We start from the raw sequence: 14,683 nt of genomic DNA on the forward strand, positions 1-14,683 counted from the left end.
CCATTTAAGTCAACTTGAAATCTAAAACCAAACCCAGAGCAATCTGCAGCTTGCTTGTTCCACGCAGCACACTGTTCAGATAAGCACTATTTCAGGCAATTTTCTAAAACTTCAATCCAGGGCCATTGAACACTGAACTTCTTCATACTTTTATCCCCTCCTTCTCATCACACCCTCCCTTTTCTCCTTATTAATTTCGACACCACCCGTCCCTTGCTCACCATTTTATGTCTTTCTCCTGTATAATTACAAGACTCAGGAGGATGAGCTAGAAGCTACAGAAACAGTGGATAAATCTAGGCCTGAGATCAATAAAAGGGAATGCTGGAAACACTGCAACATGCTGGGTGAAGCGGTGTCAGAGACTCCTGGGTGGTGCACATGCTTGTTATGACGTGGAGAAGCCGGCGTTGGACTGGGGTGAGCACAGTAAGAAGTCTTACAACACCAGTTTGAAACAAACCTGTTGAACTTTAACCTGGTGTTGTAAGACTTCTTACAGATGCTTGTTAGCAGATATGGGCTGTCATGATATGCAAACATGCAACCAATGAACACTCAGAATAGGACACAACCAATGGGCAGTCAGGACACTCCAAGGTGGCATCACCACAAGGGGGCATGACATAAACACTATAAAAGGGATGAGACACTCACACCCTGGATCTTTCCACACAGAGAGTTAGACAGGTTTGATCAGTAGCATCACACCCCAGCACGTGGCTTAGAGCAAGCTGGTACAGTTAGACTGAGTTACTATAGTTAGATTAGCAGAGAGTCGAACTCATTTGAGAACTGTGTTAATAGTTCAATAAACACGTTGAACGCATTTCAGAGTCTGGAGCATCCTTTAGTTAAGACTGCATCAAGTAGCAGCCTGTGTTATCTGAAGCAGCATAACACAACATGGGCTGAATATTCAGATTCAGAAACAGTGTGTGAACCTTCTGGTGCTCTTTAGACCAATTCATGTGCTAGACATAGGCTCACTAAGCCTCAGCAGCATTCTCTCTCTGCAAAGGTAAGGCCAATGTTACTGAAAGCATTAAAGACCCACTGGTAAAAAAAAACACCCTGTGAAAAGTGATACAGCTAACATTACTGGAGTTCCAAATTGACAGACTGACTGAACACTGTGCAGATATTTAACTGATCAGAGAGTCAGCATGAATTTCGAAAGAGTAGGTCAAGGCTGATGAATTTTCCAAAATAGTGATAAAAGTAATGGCAAGGAGAATGTCTATGGATGTTATTAATTTGGATTTCCAGATGGTATTTGATAAAACCCCTCATAACATGTACACTGAAAGACACATGCCCCAAATTTCCTGATTAAATAAACATGGGTGGCATTGAAAACAGTGTAAATGCTGAACTCATCACTTTACTCCATTTGGAGCTCCTCTTGCTCACTTCCTCCCTTGCGACAGCCCTCTCCTGAGCCCTCTCATAGCGTGAGTTCGGAAGAGCAAACGGGAAAGTTGGGCAGGGAAGTGGTGGGTGGGAGGGCTTGGGAGAGGAAGCAGCAAGCTGGAATGTGAGACAGGGAGGCAAAGTGGGAGGATTCAGGACAGGAAGCAGAGAGACAGGGAGAGATGATCAGTGAAAGGGAAAGAGTTAGCTTAAAGGAGGCGTGATGAGCGAGTAGTAAGTAGCAAGAGTCGGGATGAAGAATTTTCTTTCTATTTTTAGGTTATATATGTATATATTTTTATAAATTTAGAGTACTCAATTATTTTATTCCAATTAAGGGGCAATTTAGCATGGCCAATCCACCTACCCTGCACATGTTTGGTTGTGGGGGTGAGACTCATGCAGACACAGGGAGAAAGTGCAAACTCCACACAGACAGTAACCTGGGGCCAGGATCAAACGATGACGACACCTGCCTTCTGACAATCTAAAGCAAATTGTCTATACTGTTAACAAATATATGAACTTGCAATACTGAGAGAGACTGTGATGGTGTAGTTCTTCAAGTTACTGACAGACAGGGCAGCACGGGGCCTCACGGCGCCGAGGTCCCAGATTCGATCCCGGCTCTGAGTCACAGTCCGTGTGGAGTTTGCACATTTTCCCCGTGTTTGCGTGGGTTTTGCCCCCACAATTGGAAAAATTGCCCCTTAATTGGAAAAAATGAATTGGGTACTCTAAAATAAAATTAAAAAGTTACTGTCAGACTGACCCATGAAATAATGAACCAGGAAGGCAGAAGTGCTGAATGGGACAAAGCATTTGGGAGACGGAAAGAAAGGCTGACAGAAACATCAGTCTGAGCTATTTTCGCATCTTGTGGCCAGATGCAAAATTCTGCTGGTAATATCCTGTTATTAGATCTTGTTTACCCGTATGCTTATAAGGTCTCAAGGGGGAAATACATTTTTTTAATTAGTTGATGTTTCCCTTCAGCATGCATATAGCAGTTAGAACTTATTTGTCAATTCAGACTGTATATCCTTGATGAATAACAAATCTCTTTACCTGAATATATTTCCACATTTTATAAATAAATTGTTACAAAAAATAGCTCAATACAATTAATTCTATCTTTATATAGCTTCAGCGTGACTATTTTGAAGTTCAGATCTCCAATTGTTTGGAGAACTTTCACTGAAGGTCTGGTTACAATGAAATAACTTTTCAAATACACCTTCATTCTCATATACGAATGTTACGCACCTGTCTCAAGCCAATTTTCTTACAGTCCCACATTTGTTTAAAGTTCCAGAAGAAAGGCTGGTCACATTTCTGGCAGGAATCACTGTCCAACCAATCAGGAGTCTAGCGTCAAAATGGAGAGAAAAGTGAGTTACTTCATTATCAACTCAGTTCTTTGGGATAAAGGTATAAACCAAATTCAGATAAACTGCATTCCCTTTCCTGGAAGGCTGTCATAAACCCCAAATTAAAGAATGGGCTGTTAACACCTTTTGCCATTGGACACAATGGTAGTTCATTATATCTGTCCTCCATGTTCAACACCACTTGGAGAAAGCACTGAAGGAGGCAAGGGCACAGAATATGCTCTGGGTGGGGGACTTCAATGTCCATCATCAAGAGTGGCTCGGTAGTACCCACCACAGACCGAGCTGATCGGATGCTAAAGGACATAGCTACTAGACTGGGACTGCAGCAAGTGGTGAGGGAACCAACAAGAGGGAAAAACATTGGGCTGGTTTAGCTCACAAGGCTAAATCACTGGCTTTTAAAGCAGACCAAGCAGGCCAGCAGCACGGTTCGATTCCCGTACCAGCCTCCCCAGACAGGCGCCGGAATGTGGCGACTAGGGGCTTTTCACAGTAACTTCATTGAAGCCTACTCGTGACAATAAGCGATTTTCATTTCATTTCTTGACCTCACCCTCACCAATTTGCCTGCTGCAAATGCATCTGTCCATGAAAGCATTGGTAGAAGTGACCACTGCACAGTCCTTGTGGAGACAAAGTCCCATCTTCACATTGAGGATACCCTCCATCGTGTTGTGTGGCACTACCACAGTGCTAAATGGGATGGACTCCGAGCAGATCACGCAACTCAAGACTGGACATTCATGAGATGCTGTGGGCCATCAGCAGCAGCAGAATTATATTCAACCACAATCTGCAACCTCATGGCCTGGCATATCCTCCACTCTACCATTACTACTAAGTCAAGGGATCAACCCTGGTTCAATGAAGAGTGCAAGAGAGCAACATCAGGCATACAGAAAAAATGAGGTGTCGATCTGGTGAAGCTACTTGTGTGCCAAACAGCATAAGCACCAAGTAATAGACAGAGCTAAGCAATTCCACAACCAACGCATCACAGCTCTGCAGTCCTGCCACATCCAACCGTGAATGGTGGTGGATAATTGTTTTTTAAAACATATTTTTAAAAATTTTCTAAATTAAAAAGAATTCTTTTAAATTTAATTAGAGTAATAATTTTCATCTTTTAAAAAAAAAAAATAAATGCAAAATACCCAATCCATTTTTTTCCAAATAAGGGGGCAATTTAGCGTGGCAAATTCACCTACCCTGCACATCTTTTGGGTTGTGGGGGTGATACCCACGCAGACACGAGGAGAATGTGCAAACTCCACACTGACAGTGACCCAGTGCCGGGAGCGAACCTGGGGCCTCGGCGCCGTGAGGCCACAGTGCTAATCACTGAACCACCGTGCTGCCATCGGTGGTGGACAATTAAACAACTCACTGGAGGAGAAGGCTCCACAAATATCCCCATCCTCAATGATAGAGGAGCTAGCATGTATGTGCAAAAAACAAGGCTGAGTCATTCGCAACAATCTGCAGCCAGAAGTGCCGAATGGATGATCCATCTCGGTCTCCTCCAGAGATGTCAGTCTTCAGCCAATACGATTCACTCCATGTGACATCAAGAAACAGCTATGTTTGCGTGGGCTTCATCCCCACAACCCAAAGATGTGCAGGGTCGGTAGATTGGCCACGTTAAATTGCCCCTTAATTGAAAAAAATGAATTGGATACTCTAAATTTATTAAAAAAAAGAAAAAAGAAACAGCTGAAGGCACTGGACACTGCAAAGGCTATGGGCCCTGACAAAGTCGCGGCAATAGTAGTGAAGACTCGAGCTCCAGAACTTGCCGCACCCCTGGCCAAGCTGAGCCAGTACAGCTACAACACTGGCGTCTACTCGGCAATGTGGAAAATTGCCCAGATGTGTCCTGCACACAAGAAAGAGGACAAATCTAATCCAGCCAATTACCACCCTGTCAGTCTACTCGGTGAGAGAATGTTCAAACTCCACACGGACAATGACCCAGGGCCAGGATCGATCCGGGTCCACGGTGCCATGAGGCAGCAGTGTTAACCACTGCGTCACCGTGCCACCCTAAAAATCTATCATTTTATTAATACCACCGTTTAACAAGTGTAAGGAAATAGACATTGGGCGCGATTCTCCGCTCCCCACGCCGGGTGGGAGAATCACAGGAGGGCCGCTCTGGCACCCCCCGCGATTCTCCCACCCCCCCCAAAATGGAGTGTTGCGTTTTGCGGCACGCCGCTCGGAGAATCGCCGCTCGCCGTTTTTCTCGGCGACCGGCGATTCTCCGGCCCGGAGCGGCCTGACGACCCCGACTGGTTCACGCTGGCGGCAACCACACCTGGTCGCTGCCGGCGTGAACAGCGCGCGACAGGTAAGTGTGGGGCCTGTGGGGGTCGGAGGGGATCGAGCACCACGGGCGTGCTCAGGAAGTGACTGGCCCGTGATTGGTGCCCACCGATTGTCGGGCCGACGTCTGTAAACGACGCACTCTTTCCCCTCTGCCGCCCAGCAAGATCAAGCCGCCACATCTTGTGGGGCAGCGGAGGGGAAGATGGCAACCGCGCATGCGCGGGTCGGAGCTGGCCAACCTGCGCATGAGTGGCTGACGTCACTTGGGCGCCGCCGGCTGCGTCATTCTCGGCGCGCCACTTTGACGCAAGCGTCAAGGCCCGGCGGCCAAGTTTCCCACAACGCCGCTCCTAGCCCCCCCCGGGTTAGGTTTCACTCCGGCGTCGGCCGTTGCGGAGAATTTCACCCATTATTTTAAGTAAGCTGTATTTGTGGGTGCTGGGGAAGAGTGTTTTATTTGTGTGCTAGGAAAGGTGGAACCCGAGTTTGTTTCATTTTAGATTTTTTTGAGAGATGGAACTGGGAAGTATCCAGGCCCTGTTTGTATAAATGCATTGTGAATGAGGTTTTATGACTCTTGAAATGAAGAGATGGGTTACCAAGGGGTTCGCAGTTTAGGGATGTTCAATCAAACGAAAAACCTGAGCCATTGCCTAGCAACAGGGGATCAGAAAAAAACCCACTCAGATACAGGGAAGGTCAAGAAAAGCAATTAAATTTCAATTGATATGGACGTACCACAAATGTCTAAGATTCTAGCTGAAAATTATGCCAGGCCGCTGATTAAATTAGTTTCAGGAACTCATTGCTCTAAAGTTGAAATAATAGTGAATTTAGAGTCAGTTTTCTGGATCTCAAGGGAGGTACCAATTGTGGACAAACCCCAAATAAATGTTCAAAGTCTACTGGAAAAGAAACCTCTTTGCAACTGAATCAGCTCTACCCTTCGTATGGAAATATTGGTGCCTCTTCACTGGAGTGTTGCATCTGTATGGGTATTTACTGCTGGGATAAAAAGGCTAGTGTGAATTTGAATAATTTGCTCTTGGTGTCTGTGTTGAAACCTTTCCAATGTTTTTGTTGTCTAGTGTGATATATTTCATGTTTTTGTTTCATAAATGTTTCATCTTTTTGCTAAAAAATCAACTGCAGATTCCTGTGGAACCGTTCAGTAAATACCCTCCACAATTTTAAAAGAAAGACCCACCAGCCAGGTTTTATTCTGGGATCGGACTTGTCCAGTGATAACATTAACTGGGATTTTGTGGAATTAAAAATCCTTGATCTGTGAATCCTTAAGGAAACAAGGATGTGGAATTACTGTGCATAGGAACCGGATGCTGTGAAGTAATACAACAGTTGGAATTCACAAATAGCTTTGACTGTTGCAAAGACTTTTCTGGGAACAGAAGATCTAACAATAAATTATTTGAAATCCTTGGCCTGGACTAAACCATGAGAGTTAACAGATAAATGGAATGTAGAAATAAATGTAGAAAATCATATGGCTATGAAGTAATTACCCAACATTGAGAATTAAAAGGAGGAAAACCTTAAATCGGTGTTACAGCTAAAGTTAGCAAAGGTTCAGTTGCATCAGAACCAGTTCTCCCCTTAGTGTGGGAATTGTGGTACCTCTTCACTGGAGTATTGAGTCTTATGGAATAGAATCGCTACAGTGCAAAGGAGGCCATTTGGCCCTTCACGCCAGCACTGACTCTTCAAAAGTGCACCCTACCTAGGCCCACTCCCCGCCCTATCCCTGTCTGCAAAGGCAGTACTGGGCGGCACGGTGGCACAGTTGTTAACACGGCTGCCTCAAGCGCCAGGGACCAGGGTAAATTCTAATCTTAGGTGACTGTGTGGAGTTTGCACGTTTTCCCAGTGTCTGTGTGGGCTTCCTCCTAGTGTTCCAGTTTCCTCCCACAGTCCAAAGATGCGCAGGTTAGGTGGATTGACCATGCTAAATTCTCCCTGGTGTCCAACGGTTAAGTGGCGTTACAGGGTTGCGGGGCAAGGGCAGGGGATTGGGTCCAGGTAAGGTGCTCTTTGAGAGGATCAGAGCAGGCTCAATGGGCCGAACGGCCTCCTCCTGCACTGCAGGGATTCTGTTCTATTCTACAAAAGGGATAGAGCGAGTTGGAATAATTTCTTCTTGGTGTCTATGTCGAAATCTTTCCAACCGTTTCATTTTAAATACTTAATATAATTTAAGAAATATTTGATCTTTTTGCTAAAATGTCAACAAGACTCCTGTGAACCTGTTCAATGGGTTTAAAAACCCTACATGTTTATAAAAAAAGATCCATCAAGTCAGATTCCATCCTGGGATTGGACTTGTCCAATAATATCAGCCGAGTTCATAACAAAAGCAAAAAGCTAATGACATCACATGGCTCATTTTTTCAGCATGTGTGCTCATAGCACATTAGTCCATTTGCTATTTATAGTTAGCAAAGGTCTAGTTCAACGGGAAAAACTGTTACTCTGATAAAACTATATATTCCAGGTACTGAATATCCATTCTCAAGAGTTTCACGCGCGGATTTTTAACTGGTACTTCTCCCCTCAACACTTCCCGGATACACTTTGTTTTTTTAATATTTTTGTTTTCTTTTAAATCAGTAAATCGTCAGTAGTTTTTTTGAACAGCTTGTTACTCCCTAGTGATTTTATGGCCTTGTTTGCTTGTTGGCAGAGGAAAACGATCTAATTACAGCAGCAGATAAAATTGTGCCGTACGCTTTCAAAGATCAATTCAAGTTTACCATAGGCCTGACTCGGAATACAACCAATGGGGGCAGAGGAAGGCAAACACGGTAAATACTGCCGTTCCATACAAACACCGTGGCCCATTAGTTGACCGCAGATTGGGAGAAGTGCAACCTGTAACGATAATCAGATTTACCTCATTGTTCAAAAAATAGGTACTTTGTAAACTAATGTAGTGGGCAAGTGAATCTGAATGACTTGGAATTATAAACTGATTGGAAAGATATATGGGAGAGCTGCATTGATTATTTCACCCTTCCCGCGCACACATAATATTAAGCTTTATTTATTTTTCAGTCCATTTTCATAACGGTCCAAAAGGAAAAAAAAAAGCAATATTCTCAAAAAACTGCCTGCCAATATTGAGCTTGCTGTTGGAAGCTGCAAAAGTAGCCTGGATGACTCAAGTTCCAATATTCTATGCTCTTTAATCTGGTGGGGAGGTGGAGGAGCGCCTGTATTCCCATCTGGTGGTGTTCCAGAGATTATGAATGCAGCAATAGACAGTGCAAGAACAGGCCCTTATTCAACTATTCTGCAGCAGGAACACATCATCATCAAGTCTCACTGATAAGGTGGTGTAGTCTTTCAGGTTAATAATTAATATCTTGAACGGAACTGTATTAAGCAAACAATCTAGTCTTCAAAATGCTACATGATGGAAGTAGATTCTATAAATAGCATGGCAATGTTGATTTGAATTTTTTCAAAAGAAATTTAGAGTACCTAATTCTTCTTTTCACAATTAAGGGGCAATTTACTGTGGCCAATCCACCTAGCCTGCACATCTTTACGTTGTGGGGGTGAGACCCACGCAGACACGGGGAGAATGTGCAAACTCCACACGGACAGTTACCCGGGGCCAGGATCAAACCTGGGTCCTCAGCGCCGTGAGGCAGCAGTGCTAACCACTGCACCACCGTGCCGCCCATGACAATGTTGATTTGATTAAATAACATCTTCAATCCTTTTTCTCGGGGTCAGCAGTGTCTGATAAACAGATCCAACTATTGAGAAATCCGCACAGGTAGAGTCGCAATTTTGTTTGAAACACAAGGTAGGAGAATGTAGATACAGGTTAACAAGAGCCAAAACTTCAGGGCAGTCGAGTGTTTGTATGATTTTAGCAACTGGCAAATGGGAGTAAAATGTGGGAAAATGTTAAATTTTCCATTTTGGCAAGACAAATAAAAAATCCCATTATCTAAATGGTGAGAGATTTCAGAGCTCTGAAATGCAGAGGGTGTTCTATCGCATGAATCACAAAAGACGAGTATACAGGTACAGCAAGTAATCTGGAAAGTTCATCGAATGTTGTATTTTGTGTTGGATTACAAAAGTTGGGACGTTATGCTCCAGTTGTGCAGGACATTGGCGAGACCACACATGGGAGTATTGTGTACAGCATTGGTCTCCTTATTTATGGAAAGATGTAAATGCATTAGAAACAGTTCATAGAAGATATACTTGACTAATATCAGAAATGGGCAGGTTGTCTTATGAGGAAAGGTTGGAGAGGTTAGGTTTGTAATCACGAAAGTTTAGACGAGTAAGAGGTGACTTAGTCAAAATCTTTAACATCCTGGGGGGCATTGACAGAGTCACTGTGGGCAAGATGTTTCCTCTTGTTGGAGGATCTAGAACTAGGAGTCAATATTTTTAAAATAATGAGTCGCTCATTTAAGGCAGAGATTAGGAGAATTTTGTTTCTAGAGTAAACCTTCTATGAACTGTTTCTAATGCATTTACATCTTTCCTTTTTTTCTCAAAGGATTGAGTGTCTCAGGAACCTTCTTCCTCAAAAGGCAGTGGTAGCAAAGTCTTTGAATATTTTTAAGGCAGAGCTAGATAGATTCTTGATTAACAAGGGGGTGAAAGGTTATTGGGAGTGGGTAGGAATGTGGGGTTGAGGTTACAATCAGATCAGCCATGATCTTAATGAATGGGGGAGCAGGCTTGAGAGGCTAAGTCGCCTACTCCTGGTCCTAATTCGTATGTTCATTTGCATGTCTGTAACACATAATCCAGACGATGGACATTCAAATCTCAATGTGGCACATTTGAATTCAGTTTAAAAAGGAAACTCAAAATAAAAAGTTTGTTTCATAAAAAGTGGCCAAGAAATTATTAAATTGTCATCACTCAACTAGTTCACTAAATAGAATGTCCTTGAGGGGTCTAAGAGATAATCTATTTAGTTGAGGTTAGTTAGTGACAGAGAGCTATTATGCTACTTCATATATTTTTCGGCCACCAAATAGTGGGAAACAGATGCAGGAGCAGCAAAGTTGTGTGACAATGGGAGACTAACTGCTCCACTACTGAACGGGTAATAAAAGGTGAAGATGAGGACTTTCCGTATGTACAGGAGAATTTAATGATCAGTATGATTTTTGCCAAACAAGAGAGAGACATTTTTGGAGCATGTCTTAGGAATGATTTGGGTCAAGTGGGAATAATATCATAAAGTTTAGATTTGTTATGGAAAGGGGCTAATTTTAGCAAACTGAAGAGGGAACTGGCCCAGGTAAATTTCAGCCAAAGACTGGCAAGCAGAAATGTAACGAAGTGAAGGTTGGCCTTTAAAGAAGAAATGTTGTCTAGGTACATTTCCACAAGAGGGAATGAGTGGCTAACAAAAGCTATAGCTTCTCGGATGGCAAAAGCGTTAGAGTCAGATGAAGCAGAAAAAGGGGCATATGATAGACGTCAGCTGATAACAGAAGGGATGAATCAGGTTGGATATAGAACATAGAACAGTACAGCACAGAACAGGCCCTTCGGCCCTCAATGTTGTGCCAAGCCATGATCACCCTACTCAAACCCACGTATCCACCCTATACCCGTAACCCAACAACCCCCCCCCCCCCCCCCATTAACCTTACTTTTTTAAAAAAAAGGTATACGAGTGAAAAAATGGGAGATCAAGAGGCAGGAAGAGAATAAATTGCTGATAATGTAACATGTCTTCTATAAGCACATTAACATTAAACCGGTTGCCAAATGAGTGGTGAGACGGATCAGGAACCAAAACAGAGATATAGTGATGGAGGCAGAAAACATAGGTGAGGTATTAAATGAGTACATTGCATCAGTATTTACACCAAGCAAAGAGAATTTGCCAAAGCTGTGATAAGCTGCAGGGTACCAGGAGACTGAGGAGTTAGATATTAGTGAAGGCAAGGTATGAGAAATGTTGACAGTATGTAAAGTGGATAAGACACATGTTTCAGGTGGACTGTATCCTGTATTGTTGAGGGAAGTAAGAGTAGAATTTATGGCAGTGCTGGCTGCAATTCTCCTCAGAAACAGGGGTGATGCCAAAGAACTGAACGACCACAAATGTCACACCCTTGATCCAAAAAAGGACAGTTAAGCAACCCGAGAGCGGAGTTGGTCTTGCAGAGTGCTGGCACATATGATTCTATAATATGCAAGTAGAGGCCAGTCAATTTAACGTTGCTGGCAGGCAAGCTCTTAGAAACAAAAACTCAGGACAAAATTAACAACCATGTGACATGTATGGCTAATGAGAGCCAGCACACATTTATCAAGGGAAAATCATACTTGACTAACATGATTGAGTTATTTAATGATGGATGAAGGCAGGGAAATCGATGTTCTGCATCTGTACTTTCAAAAGGTGTTTGATAAAGTATCACGCATAGGCTTGCTACTAAAATTGAAGCCTAGCAGGATGATACAAAATTGGTTGAGCGATAGAAAACAGTTATGGCAAATGGCAATCTTTAAAAAATATATTTTATTTTAACAAGTATATGCAGAACATCAGAACACCACATCAACCCAATAAACAACCTCAACGCTCCAATCCCCCTGACACAAACATCCCACCACGTCCTGCCTTCCCTATTTTAACCCCTTTGCTGGCCCCTCAATTCTCCTTGAAGAAATCGCTGAACCCCTCTGGTCGAAACCCTCTCCCGAACCCCGCAAAGTGAACTGAACCTTCTCCAACCTCAGGAATTCTGCCAGGTTGCTCACCCACACCCCAGCTTTTGGCGGTTCCGAGTCCGGCCAACCCAACAAAATCCGTCTCCTCAGCCCCCACCCCCAACCCCCCATCCTCCACCCCCACAAAAAACTGCTCACCCTCACCACTGGGGGCCCTATGAACCGCTTTAAACTGGATGAGGCTTAACCTCTCACATGATAAGGACGCGTTCACCCTCCGCAAGACATCCGCCCACATCCCGGCGCCAAGCTCACCTCCCAGCTCCTCCTCCTATTTACGTTTAATATCCCCACCCGAGCTCCCTCCCTCTCCATCAGTTTTTCATAAATATCTGACAACTTCCCCTCCCCTATTTTGTCCTCCGATAACAGCTCATCTTGCGGCAGCCCTCGGAAGAACGGCATCTCCCGCCTCACAAATTCGTAAACATGCAGGTACCTAAAACCATTTCCCTTGGGAAACTCATACAATTCCTCAAAGTCCTCCAGCCCAATGGAAGTTATTTGGATCAGAGAGGTATGTAGTGGTTTTTTCCATGGTTAAGTGCAGAGACCGAATATTTGTTTTAGTCAGACTTGGGGATACAAGGTGCAATTTTGAAATTTACAGATGACAGAAAACATGTAGATATTTGGAAAATAATGAGGGTTGTAATCGGCTACAAGAAGACGAAAGCAGAACGGTGGATGAAATTATTTTCAGAAAAGTGTAAATCGATACATTGTGATAGGAAAAAGGAGCATAGTACAAGTAAAGGGGGTGCACGAAGAAGTGAGAGACTTGGGTAACTTGTGCACAAATCTTTGGAACTGACACGACTGGTCAACAAAGCTGTTCAGAAAGAATAGATTCTGGGCTTTATAAAGAGGTATAGAGCGAAAGGGCAAGGGAAGTTGTGCTATACCTTTACAAAACACTGGTTCAGTCTCATATGGAGTAGTGCGCCCAATTTTGGTCACCACACTGTATCAAGGGCATGAAGGCTTTGGAGAGAATACAGTGGAGACCGACTACAAGGTTTTTAAGAGGTGTTAAAAAATAGAAATAGTATTGTTATATTTCTATTTGTGGAGTTAGGAATAAGATATGGCTTTAGGTTTCAGCTTAGTTTATATTTCTGCAATGGTGTGCTGAGGAAACTACAATTTTAGTTTCACTTTCAAAGTTGCCTGCATTTTAATGAGGTTGTAGGACTCTAAAGCAAACGCAGGTTATAAAAACTGGGCTGCTGTCCAGGAACAGAGGCCACAGGGGAAGACAAAGCAGTTTGAGATTCAGTTGGTGATTCTGCTCTGAGGTGCAGGGAGCAATGCAGGACATGAAGAGATATTGCAGAGAGCAGGCCCCAAACAAAAGAACAGAAAAGGTCCCAAATCCAGGGCAAGGAAAAAAAGGAAGTTCCAGAAAGACCTTTTAGTCAAAGGGGAAGGACAGGAATGGATCCTGTCAGTGAAGTTAAGAGTGAGGAGCAGAGGAGGATTCCAAAAAGACAAATCTGCAGGAAGATGTAAAACAATATAAAGATGCGAGAAGCCGGAGGTCCAAGGAGACCCAAAGGTTGGTGACTCTTTACTACAATCCTGCAAAGCAGCAGTGCTCTGCTGGCAGAGCTGTGTATCTGAGAGATTGTGTGGAAGGTGGCATGTCAGGGGAGATAACACCACAAGGAGAGGTTGAAACCCTGGAAGTGGATCTTTGGTGAAGACATCAAGAGAAAGCATCAGTTGGAGAAGATTGCAGGGAGTGTTCTTTGAGAACGAAGATTGGAAATCCACGTGCAAAAGAGAGATCCAGTGAAACAAGTTGGCTCACAATATGACAACGGTCTGGGGGGAATTGATGAGAAATCCGCAGAAGTTGTTTGTGTGGCATGTGTCACTTGGTTTTTGAATGTGGGGTGTTTACCCATTGGTTTAAATGGACTGTGCACTTACTGAGAACATTAGAATATGATACATTTTGTAACTTGCGTTATCCTGATGAGTCTCTATACATCTGCAACGGTTTAATGGTGAAGGGGTGGTGTATTATAGTTCATCTTTTCTTGTTGAATAAATGTTTTATTCTTTCGCTAAAACTACACCAGTAGTCTCTGTGACTGCTCAGCAACTGTCCTAATTTCTAAACAAATATAAAAGTTAGGATCTATCACCCTGGGATCTGACTTTTCCAGTAGTACCATGAGCTGGAATCGTAACAGGGATGATAAATTAAAATGATTTGATAAGTCTTTACCGTCAAACAGAGAAGGCTTAGAGCAGATTTGATAAAAGTATTTTAAATCGCAAAGGATTGGGTAGAGAAAATAAAGAGCAACTATTTCAATGGCTGAAGGGTCAATAATCAGGGAGCACAGCGGCATGAAGATGATTAAGGCCAAGATGATTCCTGATTTGAAATGCTCTGACTGGCAGTGTGGTGGACACAGGCTCATTAGTAGCTTTCAAAAGGGTATTGGATTATTCTTGAAAAAGAAAAAAAAATACAGGAATATAGGAAAAAGAGCAGGGAGTTGACAAGCTGAATTGTTCTTTTTATTTAATTATTTTGTTTTTTAAATTTAGAGTACCCAATCCTTTTTTTCCAATTAAGGGGCAATTTAACGTGACCAATTAACCTAGCCTGCACATCTTTGGGTTGTGGGGGTGAAACACACGCAAACACGGGGAGAATGTGCAAACTCCACACGGACAGTGACCCAAAGCCGGGATCAAACCTGGGACCATGGCGCCATGAGGCAGCAAAGCTAACCACTGTGCCACCATGCGGCCCCCTGAATTGTTCTTCTGGTGAACTGGGT

At 43.3% G+C, this 14,683-nt stretch overlaps 1 protein-coding gene across 2 annotated transcripts in view; it reads right to left on the bottom strand.

The window, feature by feature from the left end:
• Positions 1-14,683, bottom strand: part of wdfy2 (WD repeat and FYVE domain containing 2) — a 65,863-nt gene that overhangs the window by 10,024 nt on the left and 41,156 nt on the right. For both annotated transcript variants that reach the window (XM_038802587.1, XM_038802586.1), the window contains one exon: positions 2,680-2,781. In XM_038802587.1, the coding sequence (XP_038658515.1) occupies positions 2,680-2,781 (102 nt within the window). The remainder of the gene's footprint in view (positions 1-2,679; positions 2,782-14,683) is intronic.

The sequence above is a fragment of the Scyliorhinus canicula genome, chromosome 7 (assembly GCF_902713615.1).
Source record: "Scyliorhinus canicula chromosome 7, sScyCan1.1, whole genome shotgun sequence".
Taxonomy (NCBI): domain Eukaryota; kingdom Metazoa; phylum Chordata; class Chondrichthyes; order Carcharhiniformes; family Scyliorhinidae; genus Scyliorhinus; species Scyliorhinus canicula.